Below are 17,044 nucleotides of genomic sequence, written 5' to 3'. Positions count from 1 at the left end.
TACAGAGATAGGGAGGGTTGTAGGGGCTGGAGGAGGTTACAGAGATAGGGAGGGTTGTAGGGGCTGGAGGAGGTTACAGAGATAGGGAGGGTTGTAGGGGCTGGAGAAGGTTACAGAGATAGGGAGGGTTGTAGGGGCTGGAGAAAATCCTGGAGATAGGGAGGGGGAAAAGGGGACCATGGAGGGATTTGAAAATGAGAATTTTTAAGTAAAGGTGTTTTGGACAGGGTCAGGGTCAGTGAGTACAGGCTGTGACTCAGTGCTAGTTAGGACATGGGCAGCACAGTTTCGTGGCAGAGTTTGAGTCCAGGCTGATCCCCATGGCGACTGTCCAGTTGAGGCCGTCCGTCTGGCTGACCGAGGGATTGAGTTGTTGGGTTTTGACCGCTCCGTTTATTTAAGGAGTGTCCAATCGAATGAGGACCTTGATTTGTTTTTCTCTCTCTCTCGTCCTGTCAGAGATTAAGAAGAACTGGTCGGACCACGGGCTATGGTGGGAACAGAAAAGACGCTGGGTCCTGAAAACCAACTGGACACTGGACAAGTGCGGCATCCAGGCCGACGCCAAGCTCATCTTCACCCCTCAACACAAATCGATACGACTCCAGCTACCCAACCTGAAGACAGTGAAGCTGAAAGCGAGTTTCTCCAGCCCTGTCTTCAGGTCCATCATTGGCATCTGCAAAATACTCAGTAGGTCCTCTTCCCCCTCTGCTTCGCGGTCTGCGTCGTTTCTTCCCCTTGCCCAGCTTTCTTCTCCTCTTCTCCTCCTCTTCCTGCCCTATTCCCCCCCCCCTCCTTTCCCTCGATTCCACTTCACCTCCTCCTCCGCCTCTTACCCCCCTCTTCTTGCTCTCCTCCCCTAACCCTTCCCTTACCCAGAGGGTGTCTGGCTGGAGGGCCAGTTCACTCGAGGCTGGGGGAAAAGGCAAGAACGTAGCCTCCAGTGAGTGTTTACTGAGCCCTCGAGCTTGCAACACTGAGCAGTTGCTGAGATAAGGAAGTTGTTTGGAACGTGCCAGACCAACGCCAGGACCATAAGAGGATATGTTTATTTTCGGAGTAAAGCTGGGGAAATGATTTACATTCATCCAGCAGCTTTCATGAGTTCTTTTATTTTTTGCCAGCGTTCCTCTGGAAAGGAAACTCAGCAGCCAATTTAGGCACAGCAAGATCCCACAAACAGCAATGTGATAATGACCCAGATCATCTGTTTTTAGTGATGTTGGTTGAGGGATAAATATTGGCCCCAGGACACCGGGGAGAACTCCCCCCTGCTCTTCTTCCAATAGTGGCCGTGGGATCTTTTACACCCACCCGAGAGGGCAGACGGGGCCTCGGTTTAATGTCTCATCCTGAAAGACGGCACCTCCGACAGTGCGGCTCCCTCAGCACTGACCCTCTGACAGTGCGGGCGCTCCCTCGGCACTGACCCTCCGACAGTGCGGCACTCCCTCAGTACTGACCCTCCGACAGTGCGGCGCTCCCTCAGTACCGACCCTCTGACAGTGCGGCGCTCCCTCAGCACCGACCCTCTGACAGTGCGGCGCTCCCTCAGCACCGACCCTCCGACAGTGCGGCACTCCCTCAGCACTGACCCTCCGACAGTGCGGCACTCCCTCAGCACTGACCCTCCGACAGTGCGGTGCTCCCTCGGCACTGACCCTCTGGGAGTGATTATGGACCCAAGTCTTGACCATCTGACTCTGGAGCCTCAGCTCACCCCTAAAGCCCCATTAGCCACAAATCGACACCAGTTACTGTGGGCGGATTATTTTTAGCCTCTGCTCTCCGGTACTTGTGGAGCAGCTGGTTTGACCTGTTTGCAAAGTCTGACAAGTGTTGAGGCAGCTGCAAGACATGAAGCGACGGTCCCAGGCGATGCATCGAGCAGCGTTAGCACAGTTGGCTGTCAGAGGCAGCAGTGTGGGCAGGTTCCAGTCCAGGCCGGAGCTGTGGACTCGAGGGCCCTTCGACCGCTCCACTCACCCTTATTTTTATTTTGAATTGTTTTATCAGATATCCGACATCCCGAGGAGCTGTCACTTCTGAAACAGCTGGACGATCCTAACCAGAAGAGGAAGAAGAAGGAGAAGGACAATGAGCCGGAGGAGGAGGTGGTGGATTTGGAAAGTCTCGCGATACCTCGAGGGCTACAGAGTAATGATCTTAAATTTTCCAACCTTCAGTTGTAACGTTTCAAAGCAATATCCCCGAGACACAAACTAACCGGGACTGTCCTCCTCAGAGCAGAGAAGGTTAGGGGGGAAAATTTAATCAAGGCGTTCAAAATCAGGAAGGATTTGTTTTTAATTCTTTCACAGGATGTGGGCTTCACTGGCTGGGCCCAGCATTTAGTGCCCATCCCTAATTGCCCCTTGAGAAGGTGGTGGTGAGCTGCCTTCTTGAGCCGCTGCAGTCCCTGTGGTGTAGGTACACCCACCGTGCTGTTAGGGAGGGAGTTCCAGGATTTTGACCCAGTGACAGTGAAGGAACGGCCGATATGTTTCCAAGTCAGGATGGTGAGTGGGCTTGGAGGGGAACTTCCAGGTGCTGGTGTTCCCATCTATCTGCTGCCCTTGTCCTTCTAGATGGTAGAGGTTGTGGGTTTGGAAGGTGCTGTCGAAGGAGCCTTGGTGAATTCCTGCAGTGCATCTTGTAGATGGTACACACACTGCTGCTACTGTGCGTCGGTGGTGGAGAAAGTGAATGTTTGTGGATGGGGTGCCAATCAAGCGGGGCTGCTTTGTCCTGGATGGTGTTGAGTTTCTTGAGTGTTGTGGGAGCTGCACTCATCCAGGCAAGTGGGGAGTATTCCATCACACTCCTGACTTGTGCCTTGTAGATGGTGGACAGGCTTTGGGGAGTCAGGAGGTGAGTTACTCACTGCAGGATTCCCAGCCTCTGACCTGCTCTTGTAGCCACAGTGTTTATGTGGCTGGTCCAGTTCAGTTTCTGGTCAATGAGAAACCACAACCCCACCCCCACCCAACTCCAACACCGGGAGTGAATAAGGAGAAACTGTTCCCAGTGGCAGGAGGGTCGGTAACCAGAGGGGACACAGATTGAAGAGAATCGGGAAAAGAGCCAGAGGGGGAGATGAGGGGAATGTTTTTTTGACACAGCGAGTTGTTGTGATCTGGAAGGCGCTGCCTGAAAGGGCGGTGGAAGCAGATTCAATAGGAACTTTCAAAAGGGGGGCAATTGGATAAATACTCGAAAAGGGGAAATTTGCAGGACTGTGGGGGAGAGAGAGCGGGGGGAGGGGGGAGTGGATAAATCTTTCAAAGGGCCAGTGCAGGCACGATGGGCTGAATGGCCTCCTCCTTTGCTGCATTAGTCTATAATTGGATGAACATGCATGATTTTGGGTTTCCCTAAATCTCGCTACACCCCCACCTCATTGGCAGAAAATGTTACCCAAATTCTCAGGTGCAGTTTAACTCGGGCAGTGTCTCTGCTGACCTGCAGGTGGCAGTGTCCTGCTTGGGCAGCCGACTCTACTCAGCATTGCCACCTGCAGACTCTGGCAGGTATGACAGTCTTAGTCTGTCACTTTCACCTTGGAAGACCTGATTAACAAACTCGCTGCACATTTTATAATCTCTGATCGTTCACAGGTCCGAGCAGCTCACCAGAAGGTTGTTAAATGTGGCAGTCTATGTGACTGGAGGGATATTCCACACAAAATGAGAGCTCATGGTGTCGGTGGTAACTTATTAGCATGGACGGAGGACTGGTTAGCTAACAGGAAGCAGAGAGTAGGCATAAATGGGTCTTTTTGGGTTGCCAAACTGTAACTAGTGGAGTGCCGCAGAGATCAGTGTTGGGGCCTCAACTGTTTACAATCTAAACCAGTGACTCTGATGAAAGGACCAAACGTATGGTTGCTAAATTTTCCGATGACACGAAGATCGGTGGGAAAGTAAGTTGTGAAGAGCAAATAAGGGGTCTGCAAAGGGACAGAGACAGGTGAAGCGAGTGGGCAAAAATTTGGCAGGTGGAGTATAATGTGGGGAAAATGTGAACTGGTCCACTTTGGCAGGAAGAATAGAAAAGCAGCAAATTATTTAAAGGCAGAGAGAGATTGCAGAGCTCTGGGGTACAGAGGGATCTGGGTGTCCTGGTACATCAATCAGGAAGAGTTACAATGCAGGCACAGCAAGTGATCAGGAAGGCAAATGGAAGGTTTTCCTTTATTCTAAGAAGAATGGGACATAAAAGAAGGGAAGTCTTGCTGCAGCTGTACAGGTGGTGAGATCACCTCTGGAGGACTGTGTACAGTTTTGGGCTCCTTATTTAAGAAAGGATGTAATTGCATTAGGAGGTTCACTGGACTGACACCTGGGATGATAGGGTTATCTTACAAGGGAAGGTTGAGCAGGTTGGGCCCTGTATCCATTGGAGTTTGGAAGAATGAGAGACGATCTTATTGAAAGATATCAGATCTGGAGGGGATTTGACAGGGTGGATTCTGGCACTCTGTACACAAGCAAACACACACACACACACACGTGAGCGCACATGTGCACGTGAATGAGCGTGTGTGCGTGAGTGAGCGTGCGTGCATGCGTGTGAGTGTGCACGTGCATGTGTGCTCCCTTACTCCCCTTTCCCATCCCAACCAGAGGCCAATAACCCACCGGCATTCGCAATGTAACACCACACTGCCTTTCCCCCGACCTCTCTTTCTCCCTCAACCTTCGCACTTCCTTCCCTCCCTCACCCTTGCTCTCCCTTCCCTCCCTCACACTGCTCCCCTCCCTTGGACTTTCCATCCTCCTCCCCCACCACCCCCCCCCCCACCCCAACCCCCCACCCCTCCTTCCTCCTGCCCTCCCTCACCTCTGCAATGTGCCCTCTCTGCCCTCCTCCCTCACTCATCGTGCCCTCCGTCGCTGTCACAGGAGTGAAAGGTTTATGCAGGTGACCTGTCTGTTTTAAGGCGCGATCCTTTGTGATGTGGGAGCTGATGCAATATTCCTCTTCGTTCCTCTGTCCAGATCAGAGTTATAACCAGCTGATTGGAGCCCATTACATGCGGGATACCCCCGAGGGAGAGGCTGGCTATCGGATCCTGGCCATCACTCAGCCCAGTATGTCCCCAGAACTCATTGCGAAGATGCCCCGGCCAAGCACGCTGATCGACAAGGCTCAGGTCCACAGCAGGTGAGCCATGCGGCGCTGTAAAGGGCTGCAGCATTCTGCCTTGGGAAAATTCACCACAGGCTCTGAGAAACAAGAGGCGGTGTGTGGGTGGGGGGGGCGAGGGAGAAAAGGGACCATTCCCTCCACATCCCCTTCTGGATCACCACCAGTCAGTCATGAGATTTATTTGCAAATTAAGGCCGGGCTGCTTCCTCCAGGAGAGAGGAGGGATGGGCAGGAGTCGGTGTTAACCTGCGATGAGGAATGTTTGGTTTGTAATGAAGGTGAATATTGACGAAGTGTTGATAATCCCCGGAGATTATCTTTGTGACGGAGAAGTGTTGAGTGTAAAAATGGGGTATGCTCAGATCCAGCCATGTAGAGTTGATAACATGTTGCTGTGGCTTTTTCTATTGTCAGTCTGAACCTTCAGTCCATCACACTCTCTATCATTGCTCTCACCACCTTCCCTCTCCCCCCTCACTGCCCTCTGCCTCCCTGCCTTCCCTCTCCCTCCCCCTTGACGTCCTCCCTATCCCTCTCACTCTCGCTGCCTTCCCCTATCCCTCTCACAGTCTCTCTCCTTCTTGCTCTTGCTGCCCTCCCCCTCTCCCCCCCCCCTCCCTCCCGCTCTCCCTCCCGCTCTCCCTCCCGCTCTCCCTCCCGCTCTCCCTCCCGCTCTCCCTCCCGCTCTCCCTCCCGCTCTCCCTCCCGCTCTCCCTCAGTGAGAGAGGGAGTCTCTCTTTCTCCCTCCCTCTCCCTCCCTCTCCCTCCCTCTCCCTCCCTCTCCCTCCCTCTCCCTCCCTCTCCCTCCCTCTCCCTCCCTCTCCCTCCCTCTCCCTCCCTCTCCCTCCCTCTCCCTCCCTCTCCCTCCCTCTCCCTCCCTCTCCCTCCCTCTCCCTCCCTCTCCCTCCCTCTCCCTCCCTCTCCCTCCCTCTCCCTCTCTCGCCCTCTCGCCCTCTCGCCCTCTCGCTCTCCCTCTCGCTCCCTCTCGCTCTCCCTCCCTCTCGCTCGTTCTCCCTCTCTCGCTCCCTCTCGCTCGTTCTCCCTCTCTCGCTCCCTCTCGCTCGTTCTCCCTCTCTCGCTCCCTCTCGCTCGTTCTCCCTCTCTCGCTCCCTCTCGCTCGTTCTCCCTCTCTCGCTCCCTCTCGCTCGTTCTCCCTCTCTCGCTCCCTCTCGCTCGTTCTCCCTCTCTCGCTCCCTCTCGCTCGTTCTCCCTCTCTCGCTCCCTCTCGCTCGTTCTCCCTCTCTCGCTCCCTCTCGCTCGTTCTCCCTCTCTCGCTCCCTCTCGCTCGTTCTCCCTCTCTCGCTCCCTCTCGCTCGTTCTCCCTCTCTCGCTCCCTCTCGCTCGTTCTCCCTCTCTCGCTCCCTCTCGCTCGTTCTCCCTCTCTCGCTCCCTCTCGCTCGTTCTCCCTCTCTCGCTCCCTCTCGCTCGTTCTCCCTCTCTCGCTCCCTCTACATTATTGTATCTCTCCGGCCAGTTGCCTTACTCCCTCTCCCTCTCTCCCTCTCGCTCCGGTTAACAGTTTAAGTGTGTGATTGTTTGTGATGTTCCTGAGTCCCAGCCTCACTCTCCGGTTTGATGGTAACAGGTGGCTAGACTCCTCTCGCTCGCTGATGTCACAGGATATTAAAGAGAATGACAAGTTATTGATTCGTTTCAAGTATTTCAGCTTCTTTGACCTGGATCCCAAGGTAAGGAGTGAGTGAGGATCGATGTTACCTCCATTTCCAGGCAGCAAGCGACACTGTAACAGCAACAGCAAACTGCTGTAGGATGCCCTGCCTCACTCCCCTGGCCTCCCTCCACCCCAGCCCTCCCTCCCTGGCCCATTCAACCTGACCCCCTACCCCAAACTCCCTCCGACAGCCCTCGCTCCCTGCCTCACTCCCCAGGACCCCACATCCTCCCCACCCCCTGCTCCCTGCCTCACTCCCCAGGACCCCACATCCTCCCCACCCCCTGCTCCCTGCCTCACTCCCCAGGACCCCACATCCTCCCCACCCCCACCCCCACATCAATCCTTAAGTAAATGCCACTCTGACCACATCAGATATTTCTGTAACCCTGACAACCGTCTTCTCTTTGCGAGAGCCTCTCTCTCTCTCTCGCTCGCCCCTTCTCCCATCTCTCCCTCTCGCTCGCCCCTTCTCCCATCTCTCCCTCTCGCTCGCCCCTTCTCCCATCTCTCCCTCTCGTTCGCCCCCTCTCCCATCTCTCCCTCTCGCTCGCCCCTTCTCCCATCTCTCCCTCTCGTTCGCCCCCTCTCCCATCTCTCCCTCTCGCTCGCCCCTTCTCCCATCTCTCCCTCTCGTTCGCCCCCTCTCCCATCTCTCCCTCTCGCTCGCCCCTTCTCCCATCTCTCCCTCTCGTTCGCCCCCTCTCCCATCTCTCCCTCTCGGTCGCCCCCTCTCCCATCTCTCCCTCTCGTTCGCCCCTTCTCCCATCTCTCCCTCTCGCTCACCCCTTCTCCCATCTCTCCCTCTCGTTCGCCCCTTCTCCCATCTCTCCCTCTCGCTCGCCCCTTCTCCCATCTCTCCCTCTTGCTCGCCCCCTCTCCCATCTCTCCCTCTCGTTCGCCCCCTCTCCCATCTCTCCCTCTCGCTCGCCCCTTCTCCCATCTCTCCCTCTTGCTCGCCCCCTCTCCCATCTCTCCCTCTCGTTCGCCCCCTCTCCCATCTCTCCCTCACTCCCGGCTCTGCAATGAATAGCGAGTTTCTTTAAGAATATCAGTGGCTTGTCTGTAACTGACCAAAAGGCAAGTGACATGAGAGAGCGTCACCGCTCGGAGTTGGCAAGGTCAGTCCCCTGGCCACGTTCGTACTGTGTTCCTGTTCAATAGAGGACCCTCCAGATTGACCAATGTTATATTCATCACGTATGACCCTTGACCGGCTGCTGTCTCCTCCCCCTCAGTACGATGTGGTACGGATAAACCAGCTGTATGAACAGGCTCGATGGGCTGTCCTCCTCGAGGAGATCGAGAGTACAGAAGAGGAGATGATGATGTTCGCAGCTCTGCAGGTACTAACTATTCAGCACGGGGTTAGATACAGAGTAAAGCTCCCTCTACACCGTCCCCATCAAACACTCCCAGGACAGGTACAGCACGGGGTTAGATACAGAGTAAAGCTCCCTCTACACCGTCCCCATCAAACACTCCCAGGACAGGTACAGCACGGGGTTAGATACAGAGTAAAGCTCCCTCTACACTGTCCCCATCAAACACTCCCAGGACAGGTACAGCACGGGGTTAGATACAGAGTAAAGCTCCCTCTACACCGTCCCCATCAAACACTCCCAGGACAGGTACAGCACGGGGTTAGATAGAGTAAAGCTCCCTTTACACCGTCCCCATCAAACACTCCCAGGGCAGGTACAGCACGGGGTTAGATACAGAGTAAAGCTCCCCCCACACTGTCCCCATCAAACACTCCCAGGACAGGTACAGCACAGGGTAGATACAGAGTAAAGCTCCCTCTACACCGTCCCCATCAAACACTCCCAGGACAGGTACAGCACGGGGTTAGATACAGAGTAAAGCTCCCTCTACACTGTCCCCATCAAACACTCCCAGGACAGGTACAGCACGGGGTTAGATACAGAGTAAAGCTCCCTCTACACCGTCCCCATCAAACACTCCCAGGGCAGGTACAACACGGGGTTAGATACAGAGTAAAGCTCCCCCCACACTGCCCCCATCATCATTTATTCCTGATGTGTCTCTGTCAGGAAATGCAGTTAAAGGTTTCTTGTTTTTCAATTCCAGTATCACATAAACAAACGTTCACAGTCGGGGGAAACGGAGGAAGTTCACAAGGACTCGGAGCTGGATGAGGTAGAAGCAGCGCTGTCTACACTGGAGGTTAAACTGGAGGGATCAAACCCAAATGATGTATTGGTAAGGAGTGACTGTCTCCATCTCCCCCTGTCCTGGTGGGTGTGTGTCTGATCCAGCTTTCTGTCTCTTTTATGTGCATGAATATGTCATTGTGTAGCTGTGTCTGTGTCTGTTACCTCCATAGCCTCACCTGACTTCACCCCGTCTCAGCTCATCGGCTACCGAAACCCTCACCCACGCCTTCGCCACCCCCACCACTCGACTATCCCAACGCTCTCCCGGCTGCTCTCCCCACATTCCACCCTCCGTAAACCTCAGCTCATCCAAAACTCTGCTGCCCCCGTGTCCGAACTCGCACCGAGTCCCCTTCACCCATCACCCCCTGTGCTCGCACTGACCCACACTGGCTCCCGGTCCGGAAACACCTCGATTTTAAAATTCACATCCTTGTGTTCAAGTCTGTCAGACCCGCTGAGTTTTTACAGCAATTTTTGTTTTAGTTTCCGATTTCCAGCAAACGCAGTATTTTGCTTTTATCCCTTTGACCCGAGCTTTTCAGCACCTGTCCCTAATTTGTGGCTCGGGGTCAAATTCTGACTGACTGACTGACGTTCCTGTGAAGTGCCTTAGGGACATTTTACTGTGTGAAAGGCGCTAGATAAATGCAGGTTGTTTTTGTTGTGTGTGACTTTAACCATGAGTTTCAGCCAGAGTAACTTCTCCTGACAGCTGGTGGAGAATTCGAGTGTTGGGCTTGACTGTGATGCCTATCCAGGTTGAATATCCTGCTGACCAGGCTACACAGAACATGTCACGTACCAACTGAAATCCATCCCTAAGGCAGAATGTTTGGGAGAGCAGGGGAGAAGAAGGAATTTGGATTCCTCCCCCCCACCCCCCCTAGTATTTGGGATTGATGAGGGAAGGTGTTGTCCAACACCGCAGACAAACATTAACTCTCACTCCGCCTCTTTTCTAGGACAGCATAACCTCGATTCCAGAGCTCAGAGACAACCTCAAGCTCTTCAGGTAAGAAACAGCACTCTCCTCCCTCCCCGTGCTCCCCCCTCCAACCCTCCCTATCTCTGTAACCTCCTCCAGCCCCTCCAACCCTCCCTATCTCTGTAACCTCCTCCAGCCCCTACAACCCTCCCTATCTCTGTAACCTCCTCCAGCCCCTACAACCCTCCCTATCTCTGTAACCTCCTCCAGCCCCTACAACCCTCCCTATCTCTGTAACCTCCTCCAGCCCTTACAACCCTCCCTATCTCTGTAACCTCCTCCAGCCCCTACACCCCTCCCTATCTCTGTAACCTCCTCCAGCCCCTACAACCCTCCCTATCTCTGTAACCTCCTCCAGCCCCTACAACTCTCCCTATCTCTGTAACCTCCTCCAGCCCCTACACCCCTCCCTATCTCTGTAACCTCCTCCAGCCCCTACAACCCTCCCTATCTCTGTAACCTCCTCCAGCCCCTCCAACCCTCCCTATCTCTGTAACCTCCTCCAGCCCCTACAACCCTCCCTATCTCTGTAACCTCCTCCAGCCCCTACAACCCTCCGAGATCTCTGGGCTCCTCCAATTCCGGCCTCTTGACCATCCCCCGATTCCCATCGCTCCACCATTGGTGGCCGTGCCTTCAGCTGCCTGGGACCCTAAGCTCTGGAATTCCCACCCTAAACCTCTCCCTCTCTCCCTCTCTCTCTCTCTCCTCCTTTTAAGACGCTCCTTAAAACCGACCTCTGTGTCCGAGCTTTTGGTCACCTGTCCCTAATATCCCCGTATGTGGCTCGGGGTCAGATTCTGTCTGATTGACCTTCCTGTGAAGAGCCTGGGGGAGGTTTCACTGGGTAAAGGGCGCTAGATAAATGGATGAAGTTGTATGCGTGTAACAATCTGCCTTTCCCCACCCGCTCTCCTCACCCCCCTCCACCTGCTCCCTCACGCCTCTCCCACACACGTGACGGACAGAACATTCTGACCCCAAACTCTCCGCTCCTGCGTAATCCCAATGCAGAAAGCCTGCTCCTACCCAACCAGCAGGAACGCATTCCTCAGGATCCCTGCTGCCTGGGATATGAGGAACCACACAGAGTCCTCTCAACTCCCCCTTCTGTGTAGTTTCTGCAGGTTGGTGGACAGGCGGCAGGTGAAAGAGACGTGTGAAGTGATTCACTTTGGCCGGAAAAACGCCAAGAGACAGTATAAAATAAAAGGTATAATTCTAAAGGGGGTGCAGGAACAGAGGGACCTGGGGGTAGATGTGCATAAGTCACTGAATCTGGCAGGATAGGTTGAGAGTGTGGTTAATAAGACGATAGGAGCAGAAATTAGGCCATTCGGCCCATCGAGTCTGCTCTGCCATTCAATCGTGGCTGATAAGTTACTCAACCCCATTCTCCCGCCTTCTCCCCGTAACCTTTGATCCCCTTACCAATCAAGAACCTATCTATCTCGGTCTTAGCTTACACCAATATAGCTTACACCATCCTTATTAATGGAAGCACAGAGTACAAGAGCGAGGAGGTTATCTTGAACTTGCATAAAACACCAGTTTGACCTCAACTGAAGTCCTGTGTCCAGTTCTGTGGGAGGGATGTGAAGAGATTTAGAGAGGGCGGAAAAGATTAGTGAGAATGGCTCCAGCAGTGAGGAACTCCAGTTACGAAGGTCGGTAGGTTGGAGGAGTTGGGACCTTTCTCCTTGGAGAAGAGATGGCCGAGAGGAGACTTGATCGAGGTGTTGAAAATCATGAGGGATCGGGACAGAGTGGACAGGGAGAAACTGTTCCCACTGGCGGAAGGATCGAGAACCAGAGGGCACAGATTGGAGGCGATGGGTAAAAGAAGCGATGGAGACACGGGGGGGATCATTAGTTCGGGTCTGGAACGTGCTGCTCGAGAGTGTGGGTGGAGGCAGGTTCAATCGAGGCAGGACTTGGATTATTATCTGGAAAGGAAGGATGTGCAGGGTTACGGGGAGAAGGTGGGGGAGAGGCACAGGGGGAGTTTTTTATAATTCATTCACAGGGTGTGGCTAGGCCGGTATTTATTGCCCATCCCTAATTGTCCTTGTTCAGAGGGCATTTAAGAGTCAACCACATGTGGCTGTGGGGTCTGGAGTCACATGTAGGCCAGACCGGGTAAGGAGGGCAGATTTCCCTCCCTAAAGGGGCATTAGTGACCCAGATGGGGTTTTTACGACAGTCGGCAATGGTTTCATGGTCGTCATTAGACTTTTAATTCCAGAATTGTTTTTAAATTGAATAACACATTCCAATATTGGCTGTGGTGGGATTCGAACCCTGGGTCTCTGGAATGTAGCCCAGTGACGATACCACTACGCCACCGCCTACATGATGTCGACGGGCCGAGCGGCCTCCCCTCTTGAGCTGCAAGCGTTTTGATTCTGTGTCTCCCACACCCCCCCCCCAACCGGCCCACTCCCGGCCCCCTCCCATCGATCAGACTGGATGGACTGAAGCTCCCGGTCAGCTGGCTGAATGGGGCAGGGTCTGGATTGGGATCGGGGTGCAGGGGGTTGGGGTGTTGGGGGGTGGGGGTTTTGAGATGGAGCCCCCAAGGACTCTGTTGCGGTCGATCTAATTCTTTCCCCCCCCTTCCTGCAGGCCCAAGAAGCTGACGCTGAAAGCCTACAAACAATATTGGTTCATTTTCAAGGAAATGACCATCTCCTGTTACAAGAACCAGGAGGCGTTCGGGGAGCCCATCCAGCAGATGAACCTGAAGGGTGAGGAATTCGGCAAACTTCACACGGTGGGGGTGGGGGAGGGTGGACGGGGGTTAGACTGTCTGCCCTGGAGCGGGTGGTAGAGTGGGGGGAGGGAGGGGGCACAGCGCCGGGGGGCAGGGGGCAGTGGGTGGGTCAGTCGCCAAGGGGGAATTGGAAATTGGGAATTGCTGAGGGACAGGACATTCCCGGGCCACATCCGGGGATATTTAGGGAGGGGTGGGTATCAGCTCAGTCACAGGGGCTGGTTTTAAGGAGCCTCTTTAAAGGAGGAGGGAGAGAGTCCGGAGAGGCTGAGGGAGGGAATCCCAGCCTCCGAGGAACAGGAATATCTCCCGGCCCAAGCCGGAATTGTCGGCCTCGACTCCAGGGGAGATGGTGAAATGGAGGGAGGGCCTCAGGCAAAAGGGAGGTGGCTCCAGCGAGAGTTGGCGGAGGAAGAGGAGGCAGATCCCCTCCCCCACCTCCCCCCGGCCCCGCCTCCCCCCGCCTCTCTCCCCCCCACCCCACCCCAGCCCCCCGCCTCCTCCCTCGAACTCAGTACCAGCTTCCGAGCTTTACCTGGTCTCACTTTTCTCCTGTTGTTGGGCGAGTCGGCAGCGACTGGTGAAGCTGACCCCTGTCGGCCCCCTGTCGACCCCCTGTCCAGCACTAGCCCCTTGAGAGGGCGGTGATGGGGCCACCTTGTGTCTGAGGGACTCGCTGCGGTCATTCCAGAGCTAATGGTTTGGAGTCACGTGTAGGCCAGAGTGAGCAAGGGCCCTAAGGGGCGTGAGTGGACCAGATGGTCAACGCGACAGGTTCACGGTCACTGATACTGAGACCAGGTGGTTGAAATACCGGATTTGGTGAAGGTTGTGCTGAGGGATTATTAATCGTTCCCTCTGGATTATCAATAATCTAACCTCCCTCCTGCAGTTACTCCGCCGGTCAGTGTGTCGTTCGCTGTTCGCGGGAGGGAGGTCGTGTTGCTCCATCTCGACCCGCTCCCCCTTGCACCGAGTGTTAACCCTGCCTTTTCTCCACAGGCTGTGAGGTTGCTCCCGACGTCAACATTGCTGCTCAGAAGTTCTGCATCAAGCTCCTGATCCCAGCTCCGGAGGGGATGAACGAGGTCGTCCTGCGCTGTGAGAACGTGAGTGGGAATGTCGCACAGGCTGGGATCAAACAGGGGAGAGGGGTGGGAAAGGTTGGGAGTGGGAGGGGGAATTTTATCTGGTCCGTACAGTGGCTGAGACAGAGAGTGTATAGTGAGACTGAGAGCCAGTAGCTCTGCATTTATCTAGCGCCTTTAACCCAGTGAAACATCCCCGAGGTGCTTCACAGGAAGGTCAATCAGACAGAATCTGACCCCGAGCCTCATACGGAGATATTAGGGACAGAGGACCAAAAGCTTGGACAAAGTGATGGGTTTTAAGGAGCGTCTTAAAAGAGGAGAGAAAGGGAGGTGGAGAGGTTTAGGGAGGGAATTCCAGAGCTCAGTGCCCCAGGCAGCTGAAGGCACGGCCGCCAATGGTGGAGCGATGGGAATCGGGGGATGCTCAAGAGGCCGGAATTGGAGGAGCGCAGAGATCTCGGAGGGTTGTAGGGGCTGGAGGAGGTTACAGAGATAGGGAGGGTTGTAGGGTCTGGAGGAGGTTACAGGGATAGGGAGGGTTGTAGGGGCTGGAGGAGGTTACAGAGATAGGGAGGGTTGTAGGGGCTGGAGGAGGTTACAGAGATAGGGAGGGTTGTAGGGGCTGGAGGAGGTTACAGAGATAGGGAGGGTTGTAGGGGCTGGAGGAGGTTACAGAGATAGGAGGGGTTGTAGGGGCTGGAGGAGGTTACAGAGATAGGGAGGGTTGTCGGGACTGGAGGAGGTTACAGAGATAGGGAGGGGGTGTAGGGACTGGAGGAGGTTACAGAGATAGGGAGGGTTGTAGGGGCTAGAGGAGGTTACAGAGATAGGGAGGGGTTGTAGGGGCTGGAGGAGGTTACAGAGATAGGAGGGGTTGTAGGGGCTGGAGGAGGCTACAGAGATAGGGAAGGGTTGTTGGGGCAGGAGGAGGTTACAGAGATAGGGAAGGATTGTAGGGACTGGAGGAGGTTACAGAGATAGGGAGGGTTGTAGGGGCTGGAGGAGGTTACAGAGATAGGGAGGGGTTGTAGGGGCTGGAGGAGGTTACAGAGATAGGGAAGGATTGTAGGGATTGGAGGAGGTTACAGAGATAGGGAGGGTTGTAGGGGCTGGAGGAGGTTACAGAGATTGGGAGTGGTGTAGGGGCTGGAGGAGGTTACAGAGATAGGGAGGGTTGTAGGGGCTGGAGGAGGTTACAGAGATAGGGAGGGGTGTAGGGGCTGGAGGAGTTTACAGAGATAGGGAGGGTTGTAGGGGCTGGAGGAGGTAACAGAGATAGGGAGAGTTGTAGGGTCTGGAGGAGGTTACAGAGATAGGGAGGAGGGCAAGGAAGGGTTTGAAAACAAGAATAAATCCTCTCAAGGCCCTGACACAACAAGGGAATAGCAGCCTGAACTGAGGATCTACCCACGTGTCGGAGAACTTGTATCAGTCACTAGTTCAGCCTCAGCTGGAGTATTGTGTCCGGGTCTGGGCGCCGCACTTTTTAGGAAGGATGTGAAGGCGTTGGAGGGAGTGCAGTGAAGATTCACGAGAATGGCTCCAGGGATGAGGAACCTCGGTTACGGAGATAGATCGGAGAAGCCGGGACTGTTTTCCTCGGAGAAGAGAAGGCTGGGAGGAGATTTGATTAGTAATATTCGAAATCACGAGGGGCCTGGACGGAGCAGATAGGGAGAGAAACTGCTCCCGCTCCCGAAGGGATCGAGAAGCGGAGGGGACGGATTTAAAGTCATTAGCAAAAGAAGCAAAAGCGACACGGGGAACATTTCTATTCAGGCAGCGAGTGGTTAGAATCTGGAACGCTCAGCCTGAGTGCGCTGGAACCAGCCTCGATCGAGCCACTCGCAGGGGAATTAGATTGTTATCCGAAAGGGGGAGAACGTGCAGAGTTACGGGGGAGCGGCACCAGGTGGGATTGTTCATTGGGAGAGCTGGTGTCAACTCGATGGGCTGACTGGCCTCGGTCTGTGCTGTCACCAAGCTCTGACTCTGTGACATCCAGGCGTGTGGGTTGGGGTTTTGACAATTGCTTGCGAACGCCACCAGGGGGCAGAGAGGAGCCCCCCCCCCCACCAAGAGCCCCGTCTCAGTGCATCCCTCTCCTGGCCGTCGATGGAACAGCAGGTCCACACTGAGCTGTGCACAGCACAGAGAGAGAGAGAGAGAGATGGGAGAAAATGGGGGTGGGGTGGGGAAATGGGGTTGTGGGGGGCGCGGTGGGGGCAGGACGGGGAACAGCACAGGGCCTCCCTCCTCCCCCTGGTGTGATGCTGAGACAGGCGAAACAGCAGTGTCTGTCCCAGTGGCAGTCGGAGCTGCGATTGACGGTGGTACCCTGGGCTGAAGGTGGGGGGTAAAGCACGGACGCCCGGGCTGAATGGCCTCCTTCTCTGCTGCGGCGACTCTATAAAGCAGCAGGGGGCCATGTTCCTGATCACCGGCTCCTGCTGGTAAGCCTGTGGCTGTCGGGAAACCAACTCGGCTTACGCAGCGATGGCTTCGGCAGTCAAATAGCCAGGCGGATATGCCCTGTGATCTGGGGGGAGGTATTGCAGGGTTAATGTTCTACTCCTGAGTGAGTTACCAGTGGACAGGAGGGCTAGGGGGTGGCGGGGGGTGGGGGTGCGGTTTGAGGGTGGGGAGAAATTGGGATCTGACTTTGTAGTTTATTTTGAAGCAGAGTAGCTGATGCCCAGTTTCTCTTGCCTGTTGCCAGGAGGATCAGTACGCCAAGTGGATGGCTGCCTGTCGGTTAGCGGCAAGGAATAAAACAATGGCTGACAGTTCGTACTCCAGCGAGGTCCAGAATATCCTCTCCTTCCTCAGGTTACAGAACGCCAACCCCAGCTCTCAGGTCACCTCGGACACCAACGCAGAGGACATCAACACCAAATCACTCGTCTCCTTCAGATTTCAGAAGAAGTACAAAGTCAAGCAGGTACAAGACATCAGCCTGAGACATGGTACTCGCAGCACAGCTCTGTACTACAGACAGGACACGACAGAGGCAGTGATCACACACACACTGACCCGACCCCACACACACACACACACACACACTGACCCGACCCCACACACACACACACACACACACACACACTGACCCGACCCCACACACACACACACACACACACTGACCCGACCCCACACACACACACACACACACACACACACACACTGACCCGA

The 17,044-nt window shown here is 55.0% G+C and overlaps 1 protein-coding gene across 1 annotated transcript in view; it reads left to right on the top strand.

Annotated features, from left to right (window-relative positions):
• LOC144670248 (fermitin family homolog 2-like) overlaps positions 1 to 16,821 on the top strand; it is a gene marked incomplete at its 3' end in the record, with an annotated part of 38,269 nt that extends 21,448 nt beyond the window's left edge. Inside the window, exons 3-12 of the mRNA XM_078532735.1 lie at positions 460 to 693; positions 2,020 to 2,160; positions 5,004 to 5,169; positions 6,740 to 6,842; positions 8,065 to 8,172; positions 8,918 to 9,049; positions 9,969 to 10,018; positions 12,617 to 12,738; positions 13,767 to 13,873; positions 16,575 to 16,821. Of these exons, the coding sequence (XP_078388861.1) occupies positions 460 to 693; positions 2,020 to 2,160; positions 5,004 to 5,169; positions 6,740 to 6,842; positions 8,065 to 8,172; positions 8,918 to 9,049; positions 9,969 to 10,018; positions 12,617 to 12,738; positions 13,767 to 13,873; positions 16,575 to 16,821 (1,410 nt within the window). The remainder of the gene's footprint in view (positions 1 to 459; positions 694 to 2,019; positions 2,161 to 5,003; positions 5,170 to 6,739; positions 6,843 to 8,064; positions 8,173 to 8,917; positions 9,050 to 9,968; positions 10,019 to 12,616; positions 12,739 to 13,766; positions 13,874 to 16,574) is intronic.
• Positions 16,822 to 17,044: the final 223 nt, after the last annotated feature.

Source organism: Cetorhinus maximus, chromosome 31 (genome assembly GCF_964194155.1).
Source record: "Cetorhinus maximus chromosome 31, sCetMax3.hap1.1, whole genome shotgun sequence".
Lineage (NCBI taxonomy): Eukaryota > Metazoa > Chordata > Chondrichthyes > Lamniformes > Cetorhinidae > Cetorhinus > Cetorhinus maximus.
This window is presented reverse-complemented; position numbering and strand designations above follow the sequence as displayed.